Source organism: Martes martes (assembly GCF_963455335.1).
Source record: "Martes martes genome assembly, chromosome: 14".
NCBI lineage: Eukaryota > Metazoa > Chordata > Mammalia > Carnivora > Mustelidae > Martes > Martes martes.
This window is the reverse complement of record NC_137902.1, coordinates 308,302-334,573: the sequence shown is the minus strand read 5'-3', so window position 1 is coordinate 334,573 and position 26,272 is coordinate 308,302. Positions and strand designations below refer to the sequence as shown.

The 26,272-nt window shown below is 59.4% G+C and overlaps 1 protein-coding gene, 1 long non-coding RNA gene and 1 pseudogene across 3 annotated transcripts in view; 1 reads left to right on the top strand and 2 right to left on the bottom strand.

Moving 5' to 3' along the window:
• The window catches only part of ZNF511 (zinc finger protein 511), a 28,746-nt gene extending 9,840 nt beyond the window's left edge, over window positions 1-18,906 (top strand). Inside the window, exon 6 of the mRNA XM_080822398.1 lies at window positions 16,687-18,906. Coding sequence (XP_080678524.1) covers window positions 16,687-16,696 — 10 coding nt within the window. The 3' untranslated portion in view covers window positions 16,697-18,906. The remainder of the gene's footprint in view (window positions 1-16,686) is intronic.
• LOC308354746 (homeobox protein MSX-3-like) lies at window positions 6,610-7,886 on the bottom strand (annotated as a pseudogene). The gene is made up of 2 exons: window positions 7,673-7,886; window positions 6,610-7,008 (listed from the first exon to the last, which is right to left on the bottom strand). The product of its transcript is annotated as a homeobox protein MSX-3-like (transcript).
• A 420-nt stretch (window positions 18,907-19,326) lies between the features above and the next one.
• LOC308355179 lies at window positions 19,327-25,180 on the bottom strand. Its single transcript, XR_013967935.1, has 3 exons — window positions 25,040-25,180; window positions 23,288-23,462; window positions 19,327-21,340 (listed from the first exon to the last, which is right to left on the bottom strand). It is a non-coding gene; the product is annotated as an uncharacterized lncRNA (long non-coding RNA).
• Between the last annotated feature and the right edge of the window lie 1,092 nt (window positions 25,181-26,272).

The window sequence follows — 26,272 nt, the reverse complement described above, 5'->3', positions numbered from 1 at the left end:
CCAAATGACTCATTACAAGGGAACCTCAGTAAACTTAAGAGGAGTTCCCAGCAGAAGTAATGGAGGCCAGACGATAGGAGGATAACCTATTCCAAGTGCTTCAAGAGAAAAGCTGTCGAGAATTCTACATCCAGCGATCAGAATGAAAATGGGGCTGTTATTACATACCTAATAGATAGAGGAAGAGCTAGGAAGTAATGTTATGAATAGTTCTGTGCCAACAGATTCGGATAACTCAGATGAAACAGGCACGTTCCCAGAAAGACACGGGCTGAAACCGACTCAAGGAGCAATGGGCAGTCTGAATGGCCCTGTAACCGGTAAAAAGTAAATTAGTAAACAACAATCTGCCCGTAAAGAAAATCAGAGAAGTTCAGGACCAGACAGTTTCTCTGGTTCTACCATTTACCTAAAGAATTCATAGCAATTTTTTAAAAAGTCTTCCAAAACATAGCGTAGGAGGAAACACTTCCCAACTCCCTTTTGTGAGCCTAGTACTGCTTTGTCATCAGAACCAGACAAGGACACACAAGCAAAGAAAAGTGTAATCTAATACCTCTTGTGAATACGGATGCAGAGATCCTCAGCAAACATTAACAAACCAAATCAACAACATGTTAAAAAAAAAAAAAATCACACAGCACAGCTATGTGGGATCTAACCCAGGAACGACAGGTCGCTTTAACACCAGAAAATCGGTTGATGTACTACCTCATAGCAGTGTCAATACAATAAAAAATGAAAAGCACTGGGTCATCTCCACTGATGCAGAATAATCATTTGACAAGAACCCAAACCCTTTCATGATAAAAAGACTTTAAGGTTGGAAGAGAACTTCCTTGATCTGATAACGGGTATCTGTGAAAGCCCACAGCTCGCATCATACGTAGTGTGAAAGCCTGGACGCTCTCAGGAGCAAGATAAGGACACTTCTGTCCAACATCGTGCTGAGGCTCTAGCCAGGGCAGCGAGGCAAGAAAAAGACGACACATCCAGATTTGAAAGGAAGAAGTAAAAGTATTTCTATTCTCAGAAGACATGATCTTGTATACGGAGGGTCCTAAGGAACCCGCTGAAAAATGATGGAAAGCAGCAAGCTCAGCAAGGTTGCAGGGGAAAGGATCAATATACTAAATCGATTATATTCTACACACGTGCAAGGAACAATCCAAAAGTAGAAATAAACTATTTCATTTGCAATAGCATCAATAGAGGTAACATACTTGGGAATAAGTTTTCCCCCAAAGTATAAAACGCACATTCTGAGAGCTATACAACGTTGCTCAAAGAATTAAAGGTCTAAAGAACTGGAGAAAATGTCATGCTCATGATTGGAAGACTTGATACTGTTAAAATGGCAATACTTCTTGATCTACAGAGGCAGAGGGATCTCCATCAGAATCCCAGTGGGCTTCTTTGTGGAAGTTAACGAGCTCGATTCTAAAATTCATATGGAGTTGCAAGGGATAGCCGAAACAACCTTGACAGAGAACAAAATTGCCATAGTTTCAAAACTTACTACAAAGTAACAGTAACCATGACCCTGTGGTACCTGCAGAAAGACACACAGATTATTGGGATAGAATTGAGAGTCTGGAAACAAACACATGCACTTGTGGCCAACTGGTGGGGACAGAATGGTCTTCCCAACACCTGGTACCGGAACAGCTGGATGCATGCCAGAGAAGGGGGCGTGCACCCGAGAAATGAAAATACGTGTCCACACAGAACTCTGCGCACTATTCGTAGTAGTCGAAAGGTAGAAACAGGGGCGCCCGGGTGGCTCAGTGGGTTAAGCCTCTGCCTTCGGCTTGGGTCATGATCTCAGCGTCCTGGGATCGAGCCCCGCATCGGGCTCTCTGCTCAGCGGAGAGCCTGCTTCCTCCTCTCTCTCTCTGCCTGCTTCTCTGCCTACTTGTGATCTCTGTCTGTCAAATAAATAAATAAAATCTTAAAAAAAAAAGAAGAAGAAAGGTGGAAACAACACAAAAATCCGTCAACTGACGCATGGATAAACAGATGTGGTGTATTCAAATGATGAAATATTATTTGGCCGTAAAAAGGAATGAAGCTATTACCTGCTATGACACAGAAGGGCCTCGAAAACATTACACTGAGCGGACAAAGCCAGACACACACGTGCACACACGTGCAGTCCACAGGATAGGATTCCGTCTCCAGAAATGCATGCGGACACGTACACAGGGAGGGAGGTGTGTCTGCCTCCTCTCCCGGGCGGACCGCGTGACGCCGCTCCCTTGCTGTGCGGTGGGCTTGGTGCTGTTTTGTTGGACCTGACTTTAACAGTTACAGCGTCAATCCCTCATTTGTTATCTTTACAGTTTTTTTTTTTTTTTGCCTAAATGTGTCAAATCTCCCCCCTCCCAGGTTTATTCTAGGAATTCACACTAGTGTCAACATTGGAGAATCTTTACCACATTAACAGACGGAGGGAAAACACATCATCTCAATCAATACATGCAGGAAAAGAATCTGATAAAAGTACAACATTCACTGAGGATAAAAGTTTGTATTAATTAGTTGCATGAGCGAACTGCAGTCACCTGGAAAAGGTGTTTCAAAAAACCCACCACATGCATATTATGCTCATAGTGAAGTGTTAAAAATATTTCCTTTAAAAATCAAGAATGAGACCAAGATGCCCCTTCTAGCAACTTCTGTGCACACCGAGGCCAGAGGCGCTAGCTGCCCAGTGACGGAAAAGAGCTAAGGGTACGTCCCATTGTGTGTACTTTCAGCTCCGTTTATGGAAACGCCGACACTAAATTGCAACAGAGTAAGAATGCAGGTCTCCCGCCCATGGCCTCCCCTCCTCCCGCAGGGTCGCAGGGCCCCTGGGCCTCCGGGGCGGCACTCACAGTCCCAAGCGGTAAAAAGGGGCCCGGGAGGGCAGGGGTGAGTACGTCATTCCGCGTTCTACACATTTTCAAAGTACAACCTGGAAAAAACCAGCACCCTTGGACGCTTAAAGGACTAGTGTCGCCGCTGGGTGTGGGTTTCAGATGCTCGCCCCACACACGCCGAGCTCCGTCCCCCCACCTGCGCCGCCTCTGCGGCCGAGCGCCGAGCTTCACGAGTCGTGTCCGCTTCAGCGCTGCACAGTACTCGTTCTTAACGGCCTCATCAGCGGAAGGCAGCGTATAGTGCGGAGCACCAGCAACAGCGAAAACTGTCCATTTAGGGGAGGGAGACCCCACTTCCGTCGACGTCAGAATGAAAGCACGAGCACTCGAGGCCATCCGGACAGCTTCTTGTATCGTCACGCCAAAAAACAGTGCAGCCCGTCTGCCCAAAGATGCCTCCTGAACACGCAGAGACTGAGGCCTGGGCAGGTCCTGGGGCCACAAGGAAGCCGTGGGGGAGCCCCCCCCGAGCACGTGCCTGCACCCCAGGACACAGAGACGGTGGCGTTCTTTAGCAATCACTGCACCCGCCAGAAAGTAGTGTGCTCTTGTCACGAGATGCCTTGCAGTGCAAACGCACATGTGAAGTCACATGTCCTGGTGGGAACGGTAGATGCCACCACACTGCCCAGCTTAAGAAGGACCCTGGGGTCCCGTTTCCAGAAGCCCCATGAAGAGCCTCTGCCCTCTAGGCAATGGCTTCTTTGTGATCATTGGGACCCACGGTCAGACGGCGGGAGTCCCTCCCAGAGAAATACTGGAACAGAATGGTCCTTGTCCACCCTCTGCGGGCCCACAGACATGGGACCTGTGGCTGGGGGTCCACATCGGAGATGGGCCGAGAGCAGCACCCTTAACACAGCAGGCAAGGCTGTGGCAGGGGCTCCAAGAGCTGACTGTGCCATGGAGGTGCCCAGAAACCAGAGTGAATGAGCCAGACCGGCCCGAACCCAGCCACTGGACCAGCAGGACACTGACTTGGGAGCCTCGGGGCCAAGTCCATCCAGACCAGCCGGGCCTATGATTACACCACTCGTTTAATGAGATTGATGGGACACCCAGGCTTGCTGGGGTGGCTCACCATTTGGGGTCTCCACAGTCGCAGCACCTACTTTCACCCCTACCAGAGTCACCCACAATCCACGCAGTTGCACAGCTCGACCCATTCTTGGCCCCCCAGAGAGGTGTGGTTGGCCTTGAACGGCGCTTCTCTCCCCCTCATCTGGTTGGTCTCCCAAGGGCAGGGCTGGTATCTCTGAGTTCACCAGCAGCAGCTGGGCATGGAACACATGAGAGGGCACAGACCGGGGTGGGGCATGACTTCGGAGATCAGGGTGTCTGTCCCAAGACGAGGGTGGCAGAGGCCCCAGGCCTCCGTGCAGGTTCCTGTTGGGTGAACCCTTCCATGTTGGCGCTGGCAAGCTTGGGACACCCTTTGGGCCTCTAAGAACTTCCATCAGAGACACACTGGCTGGAAGAGAGACCAGCACGTCCACATGGCTTGGGGATCCGGCCCAGGACATGCAGGAATCTGAGTCCTCTGGGAGAGGGCAAACAGGCAGCGAAAGTCTCAGGAGGAGGGACAGGCCCTGCCCAAGGCAGTAGCCCTCTCCAGAACAGCAGACAGACTCGGTCTTGACAAGCAACAAGGGTGCCGGGCGAGTGGGCCATTGACCAGGCAGGTGTCTTGGGCTGAAAATGGTTACAGAGAAATATTAACAAATTGAGTCAGCACGGTAGCTGGCCAGCTCTGGGCTGCGCAGGACCGTGGGAATCGAGTGTGGAGACGTGTGTGTAGACCCCTGCTCCATGGTGAGAGCACCACCAGAACGGAGACCAGGGGATGCAAGGGGAAATGCTGGGCAGTGGGTGCCGGATGGGGGTTTCCCTCCTGCGCTCGTGTCACTGTCGCCTTTGCCCTGGCTCATCCCAAACGACCACATTGATCCTCAAACTATTTGCAAAATGAGCCTTGTTGTCTGCCCATAAGATTTGGTCCTGACTTTCAGGGACCTCAGATGTGTGACGAGATCAGTGCTGGCTGAACGGGACTGTCCAGACTGGGGGTTCTGGCCCCTGTGCAGGGTCCTCCAGCCGCGTCTCTGGCATATCTGCGGACCTGTGCCCTTGAACACCTTGAACACCGCACCTGGACTTGGGTTCAGAGCTAGCATAGTGGGAGGAGCACCTCTCCGCAGCACGGACAGATGGGAGGGGCTTCCCTCCCTCCCTGGTCACTCACTGTCACTGGCAGCAGCTGGGGTGGGGTCCCTTTAAAATCCATCGTGAATTCTTATTTCCCTGAAACATAGGGAGAATAATGGCTACTAATAGGCAAGTTCATGCAATATTAGGACTTTGGGGAGCCTCCTGCTCAGTAAAACCAGGTCCTCCCCCTCCTGGGGCCGGCAGCACCCCAGCCCGGGCAACCACCCTGCGGTCCTGTCTGGAGGGAAAGGCTTGGACTCCCCCCACCCTGTGGTCTGGGTGGGCAGTGCGCAGGGCGGGCGGGACCAGAGGGGGCTGCGGCAGCCCCAAGCCGCAGTGAGGGCAGGAAATGGGCCTTGTGGGTTTTCGTGGACACCTTCAGCAGCCCCCTGGGCCGAGGCTGAGTGTTGAGGACGTTGAGAGGGACACCATCGGCTTCCTCAACCCAATTCCTGGGTTAGTAAAGCAGCGGTGGCAGGCTGAGCCACTGGTCCCTGGCCGTCACCCCCCTCCGCCCCCGCTGGGCAGGCAGGTCGACCAACAGGACCCAGGAGCTTCGGGTCCTGCGACCAGGGTAGTGCCAGGGGCAGCTTCATCCCCATTCCTGTGTCCCCCCCCCAGTGTGCTGCCCCCGCAGGGCTACCCCATTCCTGTGTCCCCCCGCCAGTGTGCTGCCCCCGCAGGGCTACCCCATTCCTGTGCCCCCCCCCAGTGTGCTGCCCCCGCAGAGCTACCCCATTCCTGTGCCCCCCCCCAGTGTGCTGCCCCCACAGGGCTACACCTGCCACAGGCACTCACCCCCACACATTCACACACATGCACACACACTCCTACAGACAGCATTTCGCCGAAGGCTGCAGGGCCTTCTCCACGAAAACAGTAGTATGCGGGCAAAATCCCTAAAATAAGCGTGAACTTTGGTCAGGATGGCAACAAACCTGGTCAGTGGAAGTAACTAGTAAGTTCATTTAACACTCCTGGCACCAAATTATTTTCACCTCCTTGTTCGGGCCTCAGTTTCTTGCCGAAGGCCCAAACCATGGAGCCAGTCCTGAGGGTCCTGCTTAAGGTAGGAAGGGTGCAGGAGACACGCCACAGAGTAAACCTCAGAGCACCTTACTAGCTGCTCTGCCCAAAATGGGAAGCTCTGCGGTGGCCCCTTCCGAGGACTCCAATGAAGCCGCCCACGTTCCCTGCAGAGAAGTTTGTAGGGATGTGATTTTAAAAACTCATTTTAAAAGATCCGTAAGATACCCCAAGTAAGCTCGAGGCATCAGCCACATATGTATTAACAACAGCAGAAACATAAAAACAAAAACCAAACAGAACAGGAAGCGCTGGGGGCCTCCCCAGGGCAGCCGTTCTGAGAAAGGCCACCGACCCGCGGGTTGAGCGCCCCTGGCGCGGGGGACCCACCTCGCAGGCCCCGCCGGGGAAGCCAGCAGCTCCCTGCCCGCGCCCTCCCTCCCCGCTTGCCCTAGGACAGGTGGTACATGCGGTAGGCAGCGACCGGCGCGGCGAGGAGTCCCGCCACCTGAGGCAGGGTGCCCACTGCTCCAGCGGACCGGGCCGGGGAGCCAGGCAGGGGCGCGCCCGAGGCCACGGGCAAGGCAAACGCGGGCAGCCAGCTTGAGCTTCTCCAGCTCAGACTCCTGCAGCCTCTTGGCCTTGGCGCGGCGGTTCTGAAACCAGATCCTGACCTGCGTCTCCGAGAGGCTCAGGCGGCTGGAAAACTCGGCGCGCTCGGCGACGGGCAGGTACCGCTTCTGGCGGAACTTGCGCTTCAGCGCCAGCAGCTACGCGGTGGTGACGGGAGTCCGCGGCCTGCGGTTGGTCTCGTGTTTTCGGGGGGTGCAGGGTGGAGGGCTGGGGGCGCCTGGGAGCAGAGAAAAGCACAAAGCGGGCGCTCGGACGCCAGCAGTGCGCACCTCTTTCCGACACTTTGGAATCCCCGCAAAGGCCGGTTACCAATGCAGGTGTCGGCCCTGAGGGACGTCGAGACTCCAGAAGCCCCTGGGGCCGGAGGACAAGGCATCGGGGAGACCGTACGCGCGGGCGGGGCGGTGGGCACCGGACTCGAGCTCTGCTCCTCAAGTAGGCTGCCCCGCACGCCGGGGAGGAGGTTAACTCTGCCCGTTTGGAGAAGCGAGAAGCTTGGGCGGGAGGCGGCCGCAGGAACCGAGCGGCGAGCTGGTGGGGGGGGGGGGGGGGTTCGGCCAAGCACAGCAAGCACAAGTTAAGCATCGCGGGGACGGACGGGGTCGGGGGATGCTTGGGCCGGGAAGCTCTGAGCCCCAAAGCCGCCGGCTCCCGGGTTTCGGGCTCTGCCTCGGGGTTGGCCTGGGCCGCAGGAGCCGCTGCGGGCTGGCGCGCGCGCGCGAGGGTCGGGTGGGCTCGTTTCTTTCTTTGCCCCCCAGCCAGGCGCCTTAGCCGCTACTTTGCGAAGTTAAGAGCGACAGCTCCCTTCCGGCGCTCGTCCTCCGAGCCTGGGCCGGATAAGGGCTTCTCTCGCTGCCCGGACCGTGCGACGGGGCACTTACGTGGGGAGGACGAGCGGGCAGCCGTGGGGAACCAGGCCCAGGGCTCCGCGGTGCCCCGTGGCCTCTCCTCCCGGAGCTCTGCGGGCTCCGAGTCCAGCCCGCGCTCCGCCTCCAGCAGCGACTCGACGCTAAAGGGCAGCGAGCCGGGCCCCGCGCGCCCCCCGCTGCACGTCTTGAGTCCAGCGGGGTTCATGCCGAGCGACGCCGGGGCCATGCGCCGGCCGGCGGGCGCAGGGCTGGCGGGGCCCGGCAAACGCGACGAGCGGGTAGCGCGCGGCACGGCTGCCGAGGGCCTGGCGGCGCCCGCGCGCTCGGAACCCTATGCGGAGGCGGTGCACCTTTCATGCGCCGCCATCCAATCGCCGCGGCCGCGGCAGCGTGAGCCTGCGTGTCCATTGGCTTCGTTGACCTGATGGGGGGAGGGCGCGGGATGGACAGGGAGGGGCGGGTCCGCCGCTGGGGACCCTAAGCCCCAGGTCCCCGCCGGCTTGGCGCGCCCCTGTCCCTCTCCCAGCGCCCGCCGGCCTCTCCCGGAGCTCTGCCGGCCGGGCGCGCGCTCCTTCTGCCCAGGAGGTGCCTGGGACACCCAGGGAGCACGCGGAGCCGGCCCCAGGTTCCCCAAAGGGAGGACTCGACGGCGGGCGCAATCGAGGGCAACACGGGCCTTGACAGCGCGGATCCTGCGACGCGGAGAGCGCAGCACCATCAGAGGCAGTGCCGTCCCCCTGTGGCTCGCCCGCTCTTCTCCTGCGCCCCAGCCCGGACCCGGAACCCTCGGCGCCTGCTGCTTTGGCCCCAGCGCTCACTCTCAACCCTGGGGCCGCATATCATGGATCCGGCGCCTGAACTGGCGACTCTGCTTCCGTCCCCTTGAAGTCGCCTTGGCCCTGAATGGTTTTTCAGGCACCTGTGGCTGCGCGGCGCCCTCCCGGGCGGGGGTCGCCCGTCGCACTGCCCGAGTGTCCCAGGGTCCGGCCCTAGGAGCGGCCAGCCCGGCGCGTCGAAGGTCCTTGGGCAGGGCCTGCGGCCGCAGGGAGGATGGCAGGGGCACCCTCTTACCGGCCTCAGGCGCCAGGCTTGGGACACAGGCAGGCCCCTCCTGTTCCGCACTTGCTCACCCTAATCGTCCCAGGTCCCGGGACCCAGGACCTGGCACCAAGGAAAGGTCCCCGGAGAGGAACCTCCCCGGCGTCTGACCCATCCCCGGAGCTGCTTCTGGGGGTGCCTGCGAGCCCCGCGGAGACCTGCGCTTCTTCAGAGCACCTTTCCAAAACTGGACCGATCTTTGGTTTAAAAACCTTTTTGGGTGCTGTAGGCCCCCCTCTGCAGTCTCTCCCTGAAGTTTTAGAACAAATCATGAGATTGGTTTGTGGGAGACTTTACGTGTGATTACTGTCCCGGAACACAGGAGCAGCACCCTGGATCGATATATTATTTTATTATTTTATATATATATTTATATATATATATTTATATATATTATATATATATTTTATATTATATATATTTTATATATAATTATATATATTATTTTATTTTTGAAAAACCAAAGTTGGTTTCATGAAATCCAGCTTTGGGGGACAGTTAACTCTCTGGCTCAGCGAGAGAAATACAATCAGAACTTTTTTTCTCCATTAATTTGAATTTAGAAGTGCAGCTGAAGGGGCCTGGGACCCGCTGGGCGGGCGGCCAGGCCTGGTGTCTGTGGCGAGGGCAGCTCTCCAACCTGAGACGGACTGCCTCGTTCTGATGTAGTAAAGATGTTGAGCTGAAGGAAGTTAATTGCATCACGAAAGCACTTTCTTTGAAGGACTCTCTGCTGGTAGCTTGTCTTCAGCAAGGCACACTCACAGACGTGTTTGAAGAAGAATTTTCATGAGGGTCACACCCAGCTGCCCCAGCCCCACCAGGTCTGCTCAGCTCCCTCCGAATGGCGAATGGCGAATGGCGTCTGGTGGGTGAGGTGGGAGTCTGTGCTGGGGTTTGGCTGGGCCTGGGGGAGGGAGGGCGTCTCCGGGCCAGATGCAGTCCCAACATTCTGGGAGGTCTTGTCCTTCCCTGTGGTGTCCACACTGGTGCTCGTCCCTCCCAGCAGGGCAAGGCTGGGCCAGTGCTGACCAGGCCCCTGCCTGGCATGGGTTCCAGCAAAGTGGCGGAGAAGAGAGGGAAGATGTGGGGGCTGGGGAGAGCCTCCAGGTCTGGACATGAAGATCCGGGCCCCAGCACTCAGCACAAACAGGTTTCCAGCAGGGCAGTGTCCTCAGACCCCCGGGGCCTGCCCGCAGAGGGACAGGTGGTGGAGGGCGAGAGGGGACCCCATTGCTGTCAATGTAGTGGCTTTGGAGCTAGAAACCCGCGTCTTGTGTGTGAAGAAAGACACTGTCTCTGGCCACCAGGAGAGACGCTGGGGCCTGTTCTCCGGCCCCGCCTCCCCATGGAGCCCGGGCCTCCCTCCCAGGCTCCCGCGCTCAGCCCATCTCCACGGCCCCTGAGGTGGGACGTGTTCTCAGGTGTCTCCACCCTGAGAAACTGGGCGCAGGGTGCCGGCTGACCACACCCAGGCGGTAGAAGGCAGGTGGCTCTGTGCCTTTGTGAGGACCCCGTGCACAAGCAACGGTCCACACCAAGACTGGCTGTCTGCCTGCTGCCAGCCCGCCACCACCCCGAGACCTGACTGTCCTGGCGGGAGACTCCGGACGCCAGGGCCGGGTGGGGCGCGGCTCCTGAGGACGGAGGAGGCTTCCTTCCAGGCCCGGAGGGCGGGTTTCTCAGACAGGAGTGGGGCTTCTTCTCACCTCCACCAGGCCCCAGATGCCGCCGCCGTGCACCTTCTCTCTCTCTCTCTCTCTGCCGTCTCCCTCTCTGTGCCTTCCTGTCTCTCTGTCTCTGACTCTGGCTCTCCCGTCACCCGGCATTGGCTGGGCTGATGAACAGATGTGACCCCTTCGCCCACGGGGCCTGGGCACGGAGGTAGGGCTTCAGGGCGTACTAGGAGCACTAGCAGGGGAGCAGCGGGCCGAGAGGCGGAGCGGACGCAGGACCCCGTCCCGGGGCCTGAGACCATGACCTGACCCAAAGGCAGAGGTGCTCAACCGGCTGAGCCACCCAGGTGCCCCAATATTTGCTTTGAGGATTAACAACTTTTCTTTGGCCATCCTTGGGGAAAAAAAAAAGCCCGTGGAGAGCGGGGACAAGACCACTGAAGCCAGAGGAAGATGAGTGCAGGACGGGGGCCAGGCTGCCCCTCCACGCTTGGCACTGCTCCGCTCCGAGGCCCCAGAGGCAGCCGTCATTAGACCCAGGGCCTCGGGCTCCTGTTCTCAGCCGGGCCGGGCAGGGCAGGACGGTGGCATGATGGGGACCTGAACCCTGCAGGAGTGTGTGGGCGCCGGCTGTGTGGGCAGCCTGGGCCCGGCAGTACGACGGGCCTCCAGGCACCGGCTCTCGGATCCACCCGCTCTATGGTTTCCTGGCTTCTGCTTCATGGGCCCCGCAATCTTTATTGTTTCCTTTCTTCTACTGGGTTTGGGTTCTGTTTGCTCTTTTCGGGGTTTCTTTTTTTTTTTTTTTTTTTTGAAGGAAAGGAATCTTTGGAGACAGATCTTTCACTTTTTTTTTTTTTAAGATTTTATTTATTTATTTGACAGAGATCACAAGGAGGCAGAGAGGCAAGGCAGAGAGAGAGGAGGAAGCAGGCTCCCTGCTGAACAGAGAGCCCGATATGGGACTCGATCCCAGGACCCTGGGATCATGACCTGAGCTGAAGGCAGAGGCTTTCACCCACTGAGCCACTCAGGCGCCCCTTTTTTGGGTTTCTTAGGGGGGATATTGAGTCATTGATCTTCAAACCTGTCTTCCTTTCTAATAGAACATCCCGTTCTACAGATTTTCCCAAGTACAGCTGTAGTGACATCCCGCAATTGGGATGATTTCATCTTCACTCGGTTCGAAACACTAACTTTGCTTTCGCTTTCTCCTTTGACCCGGGGTCACTGACAAGTGTGTCATCCAGCTCCTCAGTATTTGTGGCATTTTCCAGGGATGTTTCTAAATTGACTTTCAGTTTACTTCTAATGAGGTCAGGGATGCCCTGGGACATGAGTCCTTTTACATTTAGAGACTTGTGTTATGGCCCCAAATACCGTCTACCCTGGCCAATGTTCTGTTGCCTCAAAAAGACCGTGGGTTCGTCTATGGCAGAGCAGGGCGTCCAGAAAACGTCAGCTGGGTCTTTTGGATGAAGCACATAGGACGACGGCCGTGCGGGCTTTCTGCCTGCTTGTTTAATCAGTTACGGAGAGCGAACTGAAGTCTGCAACAGTCGGTGTGGGTTTGATTTCTCTCTGCGGTTCTACCATTTCTTTAAAAAAAAAATTATTTATTGATTGATTGATTGATTGATTTGAGAGAGAGAGAGAATGAGAGCGAGCACAAGCAGGTGGAGAGGCAGGCAGAGAGAGGGAGAAGCAGGCTCCCTGCTGAGCAGAGAGCCCAACGCGGGGCTCGATCCCAGAACCCTGAGATCATGACCTGAGATGAAGGCAGACGCTCAACCGACTGAGCCACTCAGGCATTCCTGGTTCTACCATTTTTACTTAGTATATTTTGAAGCTGTCTTGTTAGTTGTGTAAGTGTTTAAGATTGTAGAATAGACACCCCAGCTTTCTTCTAACCAGTGTTAGTATGGGATATCTTTTCTATGCTTTTACTTTTAATATAGTTGTGTCTTTAAAAAGTGTTGTTTTTTTTTTTAAGATTTTATCTATTTGACAGAAAGGGACACAGCAAGAAAGGGAACACAAGCAGGGGGAGTGGGAGAGGGAGAAGCAGACTCCCCGCTGAGAAGGGAGCCTAATGGGGGATCATGACCTGAGCCCAAGGCAGGTGCTTAAAGACTGAGCCACCTGGTGTCCCTAAAAAATGCCTTGTGGGGGCGCCTGGGTGGCTCCGACCGCTGACCCTGTGCCTTCTGCTCAAGTCAGGATCCCAGAGTGCCGGGGCTGAGCTCCAGGTCAGGCTCCTGGCTTCGGGGGGTCTGCTTCTGCCGCTCCCCTCCCCCCCCTTTCTCTCTCTCGCTGAAATAAATAAGTAAAAGAAAAATCTTTAAAAATACTAAGTAAATACAGCAAGCAGTGCTCCGCGCGGGCTGCAGGCCGTTGGGTCTGGCTCTTCTGCCCCTTTTGCTAGTCTCCGCCTCCTTACGGGGAAGCTGCACTGTTCGCACTCCCTGCGCTTACTGATCACGTTGTAAGTCCCCATTTGTGGCTGTTCTACTTTTCCTTTCTTTCGGATCATTTGAATTTCTTTGTCATTCCAGCATATTTCCTTTGTTGGTTTATTGGCTGTAAGGCTTTTCTTATTGTCACTTTAGGGGCTGCTGTAAGGGCGACAGTGACATACTCAGTTTATGACAACGTAACTGCTAGTGGCACCGTCCCCTTGTGTCTGGTGTGAGAACTTTACTGTAGTGTCTGGTGTCTTCATTTTCCTTCCAGGCCCTGGGGCTGCTGCTGTCACACCTTTTACTCCCATGTCTTGTAGACCCCACACCACACTGATATCATTTCTGTTTAAAGGTCAGTTATCTTTTAAAGAGATTTGAATAGTAAGAAAACAATCTTTTCTATCCCTTCACATCGGTACGACTTCTGGTGCTCTTCACCTGTTTGGGTACATTTCTACTTACGTCTGTCGTCACTGTCCTGTGTAAGGGCTTTCTTTAGTGTTTCTTGGAGTGTAGGTCTGCAGATAAACTCTTCTTCCAGGTTTTGTATGTCTGAAAACATGTTTCTTTTCCTACAATCTTGAAAAATATCTTCCTGGGAGCAGAACTCTGACTTGACAGGTCAAAGTATTGTGAACATGTTGTCCTCCTTACCGTCTGAGTTGTCCCCAGTGAGAGATCTGTCGTGGACATTTGCTATCTTTGCTTCTGCATGCGTAAGGTGTCTTTTCTTCTGGCTACTTTTTTTTTAAAAGATTTTATTTATCCATCTGACAGAGAGACACAGCGAGAGGGGGAACACAAGCGGGGGGGGGTGGGAGAGGGAGAAGCAGGCTTCCCGTGGAGCAGGGGCCCGATGCGGGGCTCAGTCGCAGACTCTGGGATCACGACCCGAGTGGAAGGCGGACGCTTCACGACGGAGCCCCCCGGCGCCCCTCTCCGGCTACTTTTAAGATTTTATCTTTATCATTAGTTTTGAGCAATATGGTTATGATGGACTTTGGGGTGATTCTATTTATGTTTCTTCTGCTTGGTTTTTGTTGAACTTCCTGGATCTGCAAGTTTAGTTTTCATTCAATTAGGAAACTTGTCAGCCGTTATTCAGTGATTCTTCTTGACTTCCTGCACACTTGGGTACTCAATCACACGCATCTCGAGCCTCTTGAAGTCATTCGATGGCTCCATTCTTTAAAAAGTTACCTTTTGGGGGGCGCCTGGGGGGCCAGTGGGTTAAGCCTCTGCCTTCAGCTCAGGTCATGATCCCAGGGTCCCGGGATTGAGTCCCACATCAGGCTCTCTGCTCAGCGGGGAGCCTGCTTCTCCCTCTGCCTCTGTCTGCCGCTCCCTCTGCTTGTGCTTTCTCTCTCTCTCTGACAAATAAATACATAAAAATCATTTTTAAAAAGTTACCTTTTTCCTTTTCGGGGGGGGAGCTATTTCCTAGTACTGTCTTCAAGTTCACGAACCCTTTTCTTCTGTGACGTCTGTTCTGCCATTGACGTGTTTTGTTACTGGTTTTGATTTTGTTTCAGCCCAGACATGGCAGTTTTCATCTCAAGACATTCTACTTGGGTCTTTTGACACGTGTCACGTCTCTACCCACTGTTCCGAGCAGTGGGATCTTGCTACAGTAACCGCTACACCAAGTGCTTCATCCGTTTCAGGTTTTGGTCAGTGTTGATATTTCTTTTCACTAGGGTCATATTTTACTGCTTTTTGCTTCTTGGGAATATTTTATTAGATGTTACACTTTATGAATTTACCTTGTTGGCGAGTGGACAGTTTCACTGTCATTTCCTGGAAATGCCCTTGAGTTTTGCTCCGGGATGTGGGTAAGTTGTCTGGAAACAGCTGGACCTGTCGAGTACTTTTCGATCCTCAGGCAGGTCTGGAGCTGTGCTCACCCAGGCCTATTCCCCTAACTGAGTCAGGGCCCTCTGTCCCCCTCCCCAAACCCCATGGACCATGGGGTTTTCCAGCTGACTGGTGGGAACAGGTGCTCTTCCCAGACCTGAGTATCAGGACCCTCTGGCTGAGAAGGGGCTGGTGGGGGCGGCCTGGAAAGGGCAGGAGGCCTTTGTGGGTGCAGTGTGAGGCGTGGTGGGCAAGTGGGGCGCGGGGGCAGTCGTGGGGCTGTGGGGCGCCGTGGCCTCCTCCAGCCGCTGTGCGGTCTGCAGGTGTACTATGAGGACTCCAGAGCCGCAGGTGAAGGGACAGCCCGGAGCTTGGGGTCATGGCCAGGACTCCTGAGCCGCAGCCCTCACTCCCCGACAAAACAAGGGAAGCAGAAGGCAAACGGGCCGGGTTCAGAGCCTCCCCGCTTTCTTGGTGCTGCCTAGGAGTCACCCACAGGGGTGGGGGCGCCTGTGCACAGGGGGTGATGTGCAGGGGCAGCCGCCCTGGTCTACCGCAGGCCGCCAGGTGCGCTCCCACCCCCCCACCCCCGCGGCTCACTGCTGAAGGGACGGCTCAGCCCACAGGGATGGCCGCACAGTGGTCGCTGCGCCGGAGCCTGGGTGAGGAAGGTGACCTCCCAGACCCCACCTGACGGAGAGACAGAGGGGTCCTCCTCGGCCGACCCCCACCATGGGGAAGTTAGAGGGTGGGGTTGGGCTAGGGCCACGTGCACCTCTGCCCAGCGCCGAGCCCCCAGCCATCCCGAGAGTGCCCCTGCCCCTCCGCCAAGCACGGGTCAGAGCACCTTGACCCGGGAAGGCTGCATCCACGTTTCTGCCCTGGGCGCCTGCCCTTTAACCACGGTGGGAGGTGGGGGGGGGGGCAGGGCTCGTCTGGGCACAGTCTCCCAGGCTTGGCCACACAATGCGGGATGAGAGTTCAAAGGGCCTGAATAATCAGGCCGTACATTTCGGGGACAATGGGCTGCGGTGTCTCCAGGCGGGGAGGGACCTGTGGAATCCACGGTCTGGACACTCGGTTGCTGGGCTCGGGCCTGGGGAGGGCTGCGCTTTGTGCGCTGGCTTAATGAGCTGGAAAACACAGTCGGGCTTCCCTGGCTGCGGAAAATCGCTTCAGGGCCCGCAGAGTCATTTAACGGCCCCTGAGAACCCGGAATTGACTTCCTTTGTCCAGAGGGCCCAGCGCATCCTTGCAGAGGCCTGGGCCAGGGGCTAGGCCTCCTCCCAGGAAGACCCCAAGCCCACCGGCCTTCAGAGAGACCCTGAACTGGGCCAGGACCCTGGGAATGATGAGGTTTTATTTTTATTTTTATTTATTTAATATTTTTTTATGAGACTTAAAAAAACCCACCACCGAGTCTGTCGTTCCCACTTCACAGAGCCTCCCCTTCCTCTGGACCAGAGTAACACACCCATCCCCTTGCGGGGCAGAGCTGAGTGGTGGCCACTCCCTGTGTCCCCACACTGGGAAGGTCTGCTAGGTCAGCCCTACCTGGGAGGCCCCAGGAGAATGACGGTCACTCCAGACCTGGCCCTCGCTTGGCCAACACCATACTCAGTGCATGAATGTCTCGGGCCCGCAAGGCGTGCTGTTCCGGGGATACTGTGGAGAGCTTCTCGGTCGTTTCCCAGATACAGGGTCACGAACCCTGGAGAGATTTCTGAGCTGAGCAGACAGGGCCTGACGCTTCTGTGACGGGTTCCTCCCATGTGCAGGCCGGCCCAACCCTCCCATTTCAGGAGAGGAAGCTTTTGAGGGCCGGGTGGCCGAGTTCCTGCGGGTGGTCTGTGGGGACAATGCTGGCCAGCCTGAGCCCTGGGGTGGAGGGCTATGCTCAGAGGCCGACCCAGGGCTTCCCCGCTATCTGCTGCAGAGTCGTCTGACACCGGGAGACTCCATAGAGGGGCCCCAGTAAGGTCCTGGGGACCTGTGAGCCGTTTTCTACTTGGACCTGGAACTCGGAGCCGAAAACCTGATTCCCAGACCTCATTCCTGCGGTTGCCAGGAGTCCCAGGCAGCCGGAAGGCCTGTAAGTCCCAGTGGAGGGTCTCGGGACAGCGAGGCGTGGTGAGCAGCCCGGGCCTCAGCTGGTTCGCCCCTGCAGTAGGGCACAGGACCCGAGCACAACCCCCTCAAAACTTCTCAGCTGTGGGAAGGGAGGAGGAAGCCCCACACCCTCAAGGACTAACAGCTTCCTTTGCCGGATCCTCACTGAAGTACATGAGTTCTCAGAACAAATGCAGCCTCGACCGTGATTTTCCAGCCAACCTCTGCCCGCTCCGGACCGAGGCCCTCCAGCCACTGACACGTGGGAGTTCTCCCGGCAGACGGATGCTCCAGCCAGGCCTGAGCCCACCGAGGGGAAGCTTCTGGGGCTTGTAATCCGGCCTGATCCTGTTGGACCTCAGGTCCCCGCAGGCTCGCAGGAAGGCCACACACAGCAGTCCCAGCTGAGACCGGCCATGGCGACAGGCCGGGCGAGTGGCCACCTCCCAGCCCTGAGCCCCTCGGGGCCCTGGGGGTCTGGGTCCAGGACAAGCTGACAGGCAGCCGGGCCAGCCTTGCCTGCCCCTCTGTGCCCTACCCGCAGCCCAGCCGAGGTCCAGGGCCGAAACAAACCGGAGCTGGGCCCTGCACAACCACTTTGGTTGGGTCAGAACCAGACAGGAGACACTGGGGTTCTTTGTGGGCGTTCTGGAGTTCGGGTTCACACTGAGCACTGATCCCGCCTCAGGAGGTACGTGAAAAGGAGTGGTGCCTCCAAGCTGACCACTTCCGTTCCTGCAAGTGGCAAGTGGGAGGCAGCATCCTGGTGTGAGGCTCGAACAGGCCGGTCCCAGAAAGTGGCGGTCTGCCTGGCCTCCCTTGGTGCCTAGGCCAAGCCTGGTCAAGGGGAAGTAGGGCCCTGTCCCTGTCCCTGACCCTCCATACGGGCCTCTGGGCAAGACTTGACCTCTCCAGGGACAGAGTGAGGGACACTCCTCGCGCCAGGGGCAGGGAACACATCCCTCCACAGCCTTCAAGCCACTGGGGCGAGCAGGACATTGGGGCGTGGTCAGGAAAACCCAAATCACGAAATCTGAGCAGAGAATCTAATGCCGGGAGTATTTTGGGGACAGAGGCGAGGCCGACGAGGCTGGCACTGCGGGAGGAGGCCCGAAAGGGAAATAGAATCCCGGGGTCATGGAAAGTAGCCTTGGGACCCCGAGGTCTGTTCTAAGTGGGGGGGCGGGGTGTGCAGGACCGGGCTTGAAGCTTTCGACGGCCGCTCCGGGGCAGTCGCTATCCACTCCCGCCTCACAGCTTTCGCCAAAGCGGGTGGCGTGGCATGGGGGGTCCCCACTCCCCACCTCCAGTGGGGGTGGATGGGGGAGGAGGCGCTGCACTTGGGAGCTCTGCTCAGAGAGGCCGAGCCCGCAGGATTCCTCCTCGTGATCAAGGCAGCAGGCCAGGAGTTGTGCGGGGCTGGCTGGGTGGTGGCCCAAGAACTGTGATGTCTGACAGTGAAACGAGACGGCGGGCTGGGCACCTGGGTGGTCAGTCGGTTGAGCGTCTGCCTTCAGCTTGGGTCGTTCTGGTTGGGGTCCTGCTTGGCTGGGGCCCTGCTCAGCAGAGGAATCTGCTTCTCTGTCCCTCTGCCCCTCCCCCAGTTCGTGTTCTCTCTCTCTCTAATAAAGAAAATCATGGAATAGGAAGTAATTAACAACCTAGTAACTAATTTAATCCTGGTCTAGAAGGTCATTAAAGACTGGGCAGCTACGGCAGCGGGTCTTGACTGCCCACGTCTGGTTCCCAGCCCTGGGGGAAGGAGGCTGCCGGGCAGGTCTGGACCCTGGGCTTTGGTCAGGAGGGTCTAGAGGCTGCTGCGTGTCCCTTCTCCTGTGGGCGGTGAAGCAAAGTCAGGCTCTGCTTCAGGTCAGGCTCTGCTTCACCCCTGCCTCGAGTTCTCCTTCGGTTCTGAAACAGGCGAATCTGGGGGTGCAGGCCCAGGGCAGGCACTGGGCAGGGGCGGCTCTGGCTGCAGCGCTGGACCTTTTTCATGGAAGCGGGATGGGAGCCGGTGACCCTTGGCTTCCCTGCGGGAGCGTCCTGCCCTATGGGACGCTTGGGTTGGGGGGGGCAGTCCGGGGTGGGGGAGGCCAGGGCTCGCTGTCAGGCTGCAGGCCTCCCCCTTCCCGCCTCCCCCGCCTCCCCTGCTCCGCCTCCCTGCTCTCCTCCCTCCCCCGCCTCCCTCCCCCTTGGGTAATTGCTCCTTTGAAGCCCCCTGAGGGCTGACCCAGCGCCCAGCGGCCCCTGAGGCCTTCTGGCCCAAGGGGTTTCAGCCCCTTTTCCACTTGATTAAAACCAGCCCCGCGCGGGGTGGGGGGGTGGGGGGGTGGGGGGGTGGGGGGGGTGGGGGGGTGGGGGGGGTGGGGGGGTGGGGGGGTGGGGGGGTGGGGGGGTGGGGGGGGTGGGGGGGTGGGGGGGTGGGGGGGAGGGGAACCCGGGACCTCCCCCCAGGCTGTGGGAGGTCAAGTGTGGCCAGCAGTCCTAGGGCCCCAAGGCAACCCGGTGACACTCCGAGGACTCACTGCCCACGAGCAGCATGAGGTCCCACTGCTCTTGTCCTCTTCCTTACGTTTTGCTTTGTTTTTAGTGTTTGTTGGAAGAACGAGAAAGGAAGGAGAGGGAGAATTCTGGAAGCTTTAGGGCGTAGAGCCACGGAGACCCCCCACCTCAATGGCCCTGAATGGGACCTCGGGCCTCAGAAGCTGTGCTGGGCCAGCCTGGAGGGGCGGGTGTGAGGAGCTCCAGCTGTGGCTCAGGGGCAGGAGTGCTCTTGGGCTCCGGCCCCCACCTGCTCAGCCCCCCAGCTCGGCCCTCTGGGGTCAGGGCCAGTAGACGCGGAGCTGGGGGCCGTTGGCGGGGCTGCACCTGCTGTTTGCACACCTGTCCCTGGGGAGCGTGTTCCCCACCTGGAATGCCCCGTTCTCGCACGAGCACAGTGTGCGCTAGGAAAACACGTCATTCACTCACCATTCGCATCGAACACACACCCCTGGGGTCATGCCCTGGAAGGGATGGGCTTGACCCTGGCCCCAGCCCCAGGTGGCACCCCCAGCCTCTGGCGGCACAAGGGGTTTGCCTGCCCTGGGATTCTGGGTTGGGGGCCAACCTTCAGGGGTTCTGGGTGGTCAAGCCACACTGTCCAGGGACTGGGTCATGCAAAGAACACAGGGGGCACCTCCCGGTAGGGCCTGAGTGAGCCCGCAGACACAGGTGTGGAAAGCCCAATGGCCACTTGTCGAGCTGCACCGACCCAGGACCAGGCGGCACTGGGCGGTGTCCAGGCTCCTAGACTCCCAGCCCCTCGGAGCTCCCAGGGGCGTTCCGGCAGCGGCTGCCCCCCAGCCCAGGAGACAGCCGCCTCTTGTTAGCTCAAAGAATGAAGCTTCCCTCAGGGCAGTCCTGAATCCCTGCCCAGCCCGGTCACCCTGTAGCCTCTCCACCAGGGCCGTGTCTCCCCACAGGCCACCTCCCGCCCAGCACCACTCATGCTGGGCTCAGGCTGCCGTGGCCCCCCCAGACACTAGGGCATCAGGCTCTGGCCTTGCTCTGTGACCTTCTCGGACCCCTTGGAGCAGCCGACTGCACTCGGCGATGGCCCTGATCTTCCCGGTGAGAGCAGCCACTTTCCCTGCGTGGACTCCAGACAAACCACCTTCTGGACACGTGGCCCCTGAGTGAGCTTGTGTGCTGGGGAGAGCGGCAGGTGGAGGGAAGCAGGCCGGTTCTGCCCCCACTCCCTGTGTCCAGGCCCTGCCGAGGCTGACAGACAAGGGCATCTCCATCCCATGCCATGTGGTCATCACCCCAGACCTGGCATCACTCTTTCCAGACCTTGGAGCCCACTGACCTTGATGGACGAGTCTGTGCCTGTTGGGCCAGCCTGACTGGCCAGTGGAGCAGAAGCCCCTGGGTCCCGGAATCATCCGCCAGCCGCTGGTGGCGGGGCCAGAGCAGGTGCTGAGGGAGGTGAGGCAACCAGGTGGGGTTGTGTCTCAGCCTGGCATGTTCTCGTTCGGAGGCTGCGGCTATGGGCACGGGGCTCCCACTTGAAATTCCGAGCGAGGTGTCTGGAGCCCGGGCTCTGCGGCAGCGCGGCTGGGCGCCTCTCTCGAAATCCCTGAGCTCGCTCCTGTTTGCCTTGGTCTTGAGGACGCGGGTCTGGGGACACATGGCAGCCATCAGGCTGAGGAGGCGCAGGCGATGCCCGCTGCCGTCCTCCACCGGCGGCCCACCCTTGGTTGGCCTCATGCGAATGAAGACGGACAGGCCAGCCCGGGGCCTCCTTCTCCCCCTGGGGGCGGTGGAGGGGAGCTCTTGGGACGTCCTGAAGACTGGAGCCTGCGCCCTGGGCCTGGCGCGCAGGCTGCATCCCGTGGACACCCACACGTCGTCCTGGAGGGGCTTCTTGCTTCGGTTTCCCTAGGCCTCGTTCCCCGGCCGTGGCTCGGGCTCCTCCTTTCCTTCCTTGTTCTCCTGCGCTGAGCGTCCAAGAACAACATGGGTTCGGGTCACTGGGAAGGCGTCTCAGGCAGTGGCTCTGCCCTCCCCCCACACCCACGGACCCACACCTGCCCTCCTGCAGCCCTGTGAGCCTCAGGACCCTGTGGCATGGGATCTTGGTTCCACTTGCGGTTTGGGGACTCTCTCCCTGGCTGTTCCTCTGCCCAGTGGGGGGACCCTGGACAAGGTCCCCAGGAGGTAGCTCTCGGGTCTGGCACTGGCCTCCACCTCATGACTGTGCCCAGGCACTGCACCAGGAGGGGCCGCAGGCACCTCTAAATCTGGGACCCTGAGCGCAAGGGTGTCATGTGACCAGGGGCATGCCCCCATCGGGCCTCCCCTGGGTCTCTGGTTCTTGGGTTCCTGGCCCCCTGGCTCCCCCCAACAGTGACCGCACCCCAGGGGAGTGAGACCATCCGTTCACGCCTCACGTGCCAGGCCCTCACCTGGAACCCAGGCCCCCCGACCCCGGTCCCCTTGGGTCCCTTCACGTGCACAGCCCTGCCCCATGTCGCTTTCCAGGGAGGTCGCCCCGACCACCAGATCCCTCTCAGCCTTTAGGACCACTTACAGGGTGATCCCTGTCTCTTTTCTCTGTCTCCCTGTAGAATGGATGTGTGTGTGTGTGTGTGTGTGTGTGCGCCTGGTGCTCCCCAGCATGGAGCCAGGAAGCGCTCGGCAACCATCTGCTGATGACTGGACGTGTTGAGGGTTGTGGGCCCTGGGAATGTGCTGGTCTGGGGGCGCCTGTTCTCTGTCCAGACCCCGGGGAAAGTGCCGGTGGCCCACTGGTGAGATCCAAGGGTGCTCTGGTGCTCATAAGCAGGGCGGGGCTGGAACCTGCTGCTCCCCATCCCAGGGATACCCCCAGCCCAGGGTTTGCTGGAGCATCTGTCAGGGGCAGCGGTGACTGGGAGCTGCTCTGGCCGGCCTCCCTGCGCAGCGCAGCCCACCTCCACTCTGCTGTGGCCGACCCTGGGCTAGTGGCTGGCCGACCAGCTGTCTCCCTGGGTGTCGGGAGGGGATGTCCCTCTCTTTTAACCCCTTTGGGACCTGTCGTCCCCCTCAGGGAGGCATGGCAGCTGCCTTGCCAGCCCTGGTTCCTTTTCCCCACGCTTCTTACCCTGACGGCTGTCCAGCTCCTGCACCAAGAGGCCCTTTCTCCCAGGGAGCCCCCTCCTCAGCAACCCCCCAGCCCAGCTCCAGGCCAGGTGGCAATGGGAGGCGCTCGGTGAACCCAGGCCCCGTAGCGAGGCATCAGCTCCTTGGCTCCTGGGGGACACAGCTCAGACGGCAGAGTACCGTCTCCAAGTGCTGACCTCAGATGGGGAGGGCTCAGGGGCTCCTGGGCTCTCAGGTCAGGCCCCTCCTCCCCACACTGGCCCCATGGAGGACTGGGCTGGGGGCCCTGCGCTATCTTGCCCAGGACCTGAGCCCCTCCCTGCTCAGGGGCCGGAACCATCCTGCTTTAGGGGACCGTAGATGGGGCCAGAGGTGCGGGGCCTGGGCCCAGCAGATCCTGCCTGAAGGGACTGGTCCTCTCAAGTGTGGTCCCCTCCACCGGTCACTCCAGTTCTACTGACGTCCTGTGGTGGCGGCTGCTGTGCCCGTGGGACAGCCCTCTAGCACCCCGAGTTTGCTCACGGGAGCCAGTTTTATCACGTCTGTCAAAAGTACGTTGGGCAATGAACCTGCTCTCTTAATAACGCGGTCGAGCAGGGGTATGAAGCTGGAACCCGCGGCGAGGTCTGGGGCCCCGGGCTCCCCAAATCTGCGGGTTCCTTCAGCTCCGCCTCTCCCCTCCGGGCCCAGTGGGGACGGCGCCAAGCTGTGCCTGTTTCCAAACCCTCTCCCAGGAACAAGGAGGGGAAGAAAGGAGGATTGTGTGCGTTCCCTAAGGTGGCCAGTCTCCCCTGGGATCCTACCAGCTGCTGTGGCCTCGGGGAGCCTTCCTGTGCAGCTGGGAGCCGGAGACCCATAGGTTTGGATCCGCGGGTTTTCCCGGCCCTTGGGCTCTCCCGGCCCGCAGGCTCCCAGGGCCCGTCACTCTGCGCCGGCCCAGCTCCGCGGCGCTGTTCTGCGTCAGACTTTGCTCTCCGTCTAGAAGGTCAAAGCAAATATTTTGTTGGGGCAGAGCAGGTGTGAGCTTTTCCTCTGGGTCTGGTGGCAGAGCACAGGGTCAGGTCTGACTTCCAGGCTCCCGCTCAGCAAAGGGACCGGAGAGCGGGACACTTCCTGCGGGCTGGCGGGAAGCACCTAATCTCGGTCGCTGGGGTAGGCTGAAGACGCCCCTGACCTTTGACCTCCCGAGGGCATGCGGGGGAGGGGGTCATGGGAGGGAGGAGACCTGGCTGTTGAGTAGCTTTGCTCCGGAGTCGGGGACGGAGCCCCGGGAGCCCTGTCTGGCCAGCACCCGGCTGCCGGCGCCGAGTCTGAGGACACATCTCCACGCGGGGGCCACAGAGCCCGGAGAAGGCAGGGCGCTCTGCCAGCCAAGCCGGAGGGCAGACAGCACCTGGCTCCCTCGGGCGGGAGGGCCGCCCCAGCCTGGAGAGCCGCAGGCGTAGCAGGGCTGGGGACCGAATCTGGGCTGGGGGGCAAGGCAGGGCCGTTAGTGGGGGCGGTCGCTGGGGAGGGGGTGCCCCTGGAGCTGGCCCTGCCCTCGTGGGCACAGCCCAGCTTCCGACGAGGCAGGCGTGTTTCCCCCTTGCTGGTGTGCGGGAAGGGGCAGACCCAGCACGGGGCCGTGGGCGCCGGGGCTGGCCCGGCGCGCGGACCCCACAGGCCCTCGGGTGGGCTGCGAGGGGCGCTCTCTGTGCAGCAGGAGCGGCGGCGTGGGGGCTGCTGGTGTGCTTTGCCCAGCCCGGCCCAGCGGCAGGCTAGCAGGCTCCCCAGCCTTGTCTCCGGCTTTGCTAAGGTGGTGTTTGGACTCAGCCCGCCCCCAGACCTGAGCCGTCCGGCTGGGACGAAACCAGCTGGGGGTGCACTGGGCTGCGTGGGGCCCCCTGAAAAGGCCTTGAACACGCCCTGCGCCGGCCCTCTTCTTGCCCCCTCCTTGGACTCGGGGCCGCACACACTCGTGGCACCTCAGTGGGGCTAGAGACGTCCTTGAACCTTCGGAGTGAGTCCTTGGAGAGGGCTCCCCGAGAGGAAGGACTAGGGGCCGGTGCCGAGAGAGACCCTCAGCCTCGGGCCTCCCCTGTTCCCCAGGACCACGGTTGGGGCCTCAGGGCTGTGACCACACGGTGCCCTCGCTGTTCCTACGGCTGTGGCTGGCGAGGACACCTGGCCTTCCGAGTGACCCCAGTGACCTTGGCCAAGCTAGCCAGGCTACGGGCAGCACGTCTTCCACCAGCCACCAGGGGACCCAGGGCCCAGGGTTCCCCCATCTGCAGAAACTTGAGGCCTTGCCTGGTGGCTGCCGGGCAGGAAATGTCTGACGCAGGGCTGGAGGGCAGCCTCCTGCCGCGGCCTTGACCCAGGAGAGGAAGTGAACGCTGGGGTGCACCCAAAGTGAGAGGCAGCTCTGTCTGAGCCATGGTGGGGGGCAGGCCCCAGAGCCTGCCGTGCAGACGTGAGGACTTCCCTCCAGCAGAGGCTCTCTGGGTCTGGGTCTCGGCTCGGCGTGGAGCGTGGTGCCCGGCAGTCTCAGATCCTGGTCCCTCGGAGGCCCTTACCTGGCAGGGGCTCCCCTTCCATCCCCACGTCAGAGCCCTTTGAAGCAAGGATCCTTCTGGGGTGGCTGGGACGGACACAGGACCCACGGCTGAGTCACGGCGGAGGAGCCTGTCGTGGGCAGGGCTGAGCAGAGCTGGGTCCTCTCTCCCTCCCTCCGCAAACACACGTGCTGCTGGCCGGCCGGTTGCACTGGGGCTGGACACACAGATGCCCTGGACGCTGGCCATCTGGTGGGGCCGAGCCAGGTGAGCCTGTGAGCCGGGAGCAGGAGCTGGGCGCTGCTGGGGGGCATGTGAGATGCCGGTGGGAGCCTAACGCAGAGCCTGACCTGGAAGCAACCAGGGGAAGGGCGCCCGGCCCAGGGGATGGAGGCGTGGCAGAGCCGCGACACGGGGATGGAGAACTTGGCACGGCCGGGGCCCTGGGAGTGAAGGGGCAGGGGAGGAGCCGCTGCTGGAGCCAGCGGGGTCCCACCGCACCCAGGAGACTCCCGTGGCTGTCCAGACACTGTTCAGAGAGGCTCAGACAGCAGGGCTGAGGTCGTCTGGTCCAGCCTTAATGGGGAAGAAGGAGGGGAACCGCCTGTTCTTCCAGGGGAGGCGAGGACCAAGCTCAGGAGAGAGCGGTCAAGGGGGATGGGAAGCGAGAGGCAGCGGAATGGTGTTGGCTCACCCTCTGGTTCTCCAGATCAGAAGGGGAGGGGAGGAGAACGACAGCCCAGGTCCCAGGCCCGGACGCAGGCGCTCGCCGGGCTGTATTTGAAGAAAACACACAAAGCTCCAGAGGGCTTGGCCGGCTCCTGCAGGTGGCACGTCCTCCCCGCCTGGCCACCCCGAGGCTGCCCGCCACTCCTGAGTTCTCAGTGCGCTGCCTCCGCGCTCTCTTTCCCGAGGCCGTCTCAGTTTGTCTTAGTTGAACTATAATACACAGAACATCAAATTTGCCATTTAAAGTGCGCACTTTAGTGGATCACAGCGTATGCACAGGGCTGTGCTGCCGTCCCGGTTCTCTGATTCCAGAAGATTGTCCCGTCCTGGTAAAAGCCCGTCCCCTGTGAGCTGCCACTCCCTTTCCCCCTGGGCCCGGCCGCCGGCCGCCGCTAACCTCCTCTGCTCCACAGACCACCGTAAGCAGAGGCAGACACGCTGTGTCTTTGCGTCGGACCCTTTCCCTCTGCCTGCGGCTTCCCGGGCCTCAGCCGTGCTGCTCGCTGTTCATCGGAGGCTGCGCCA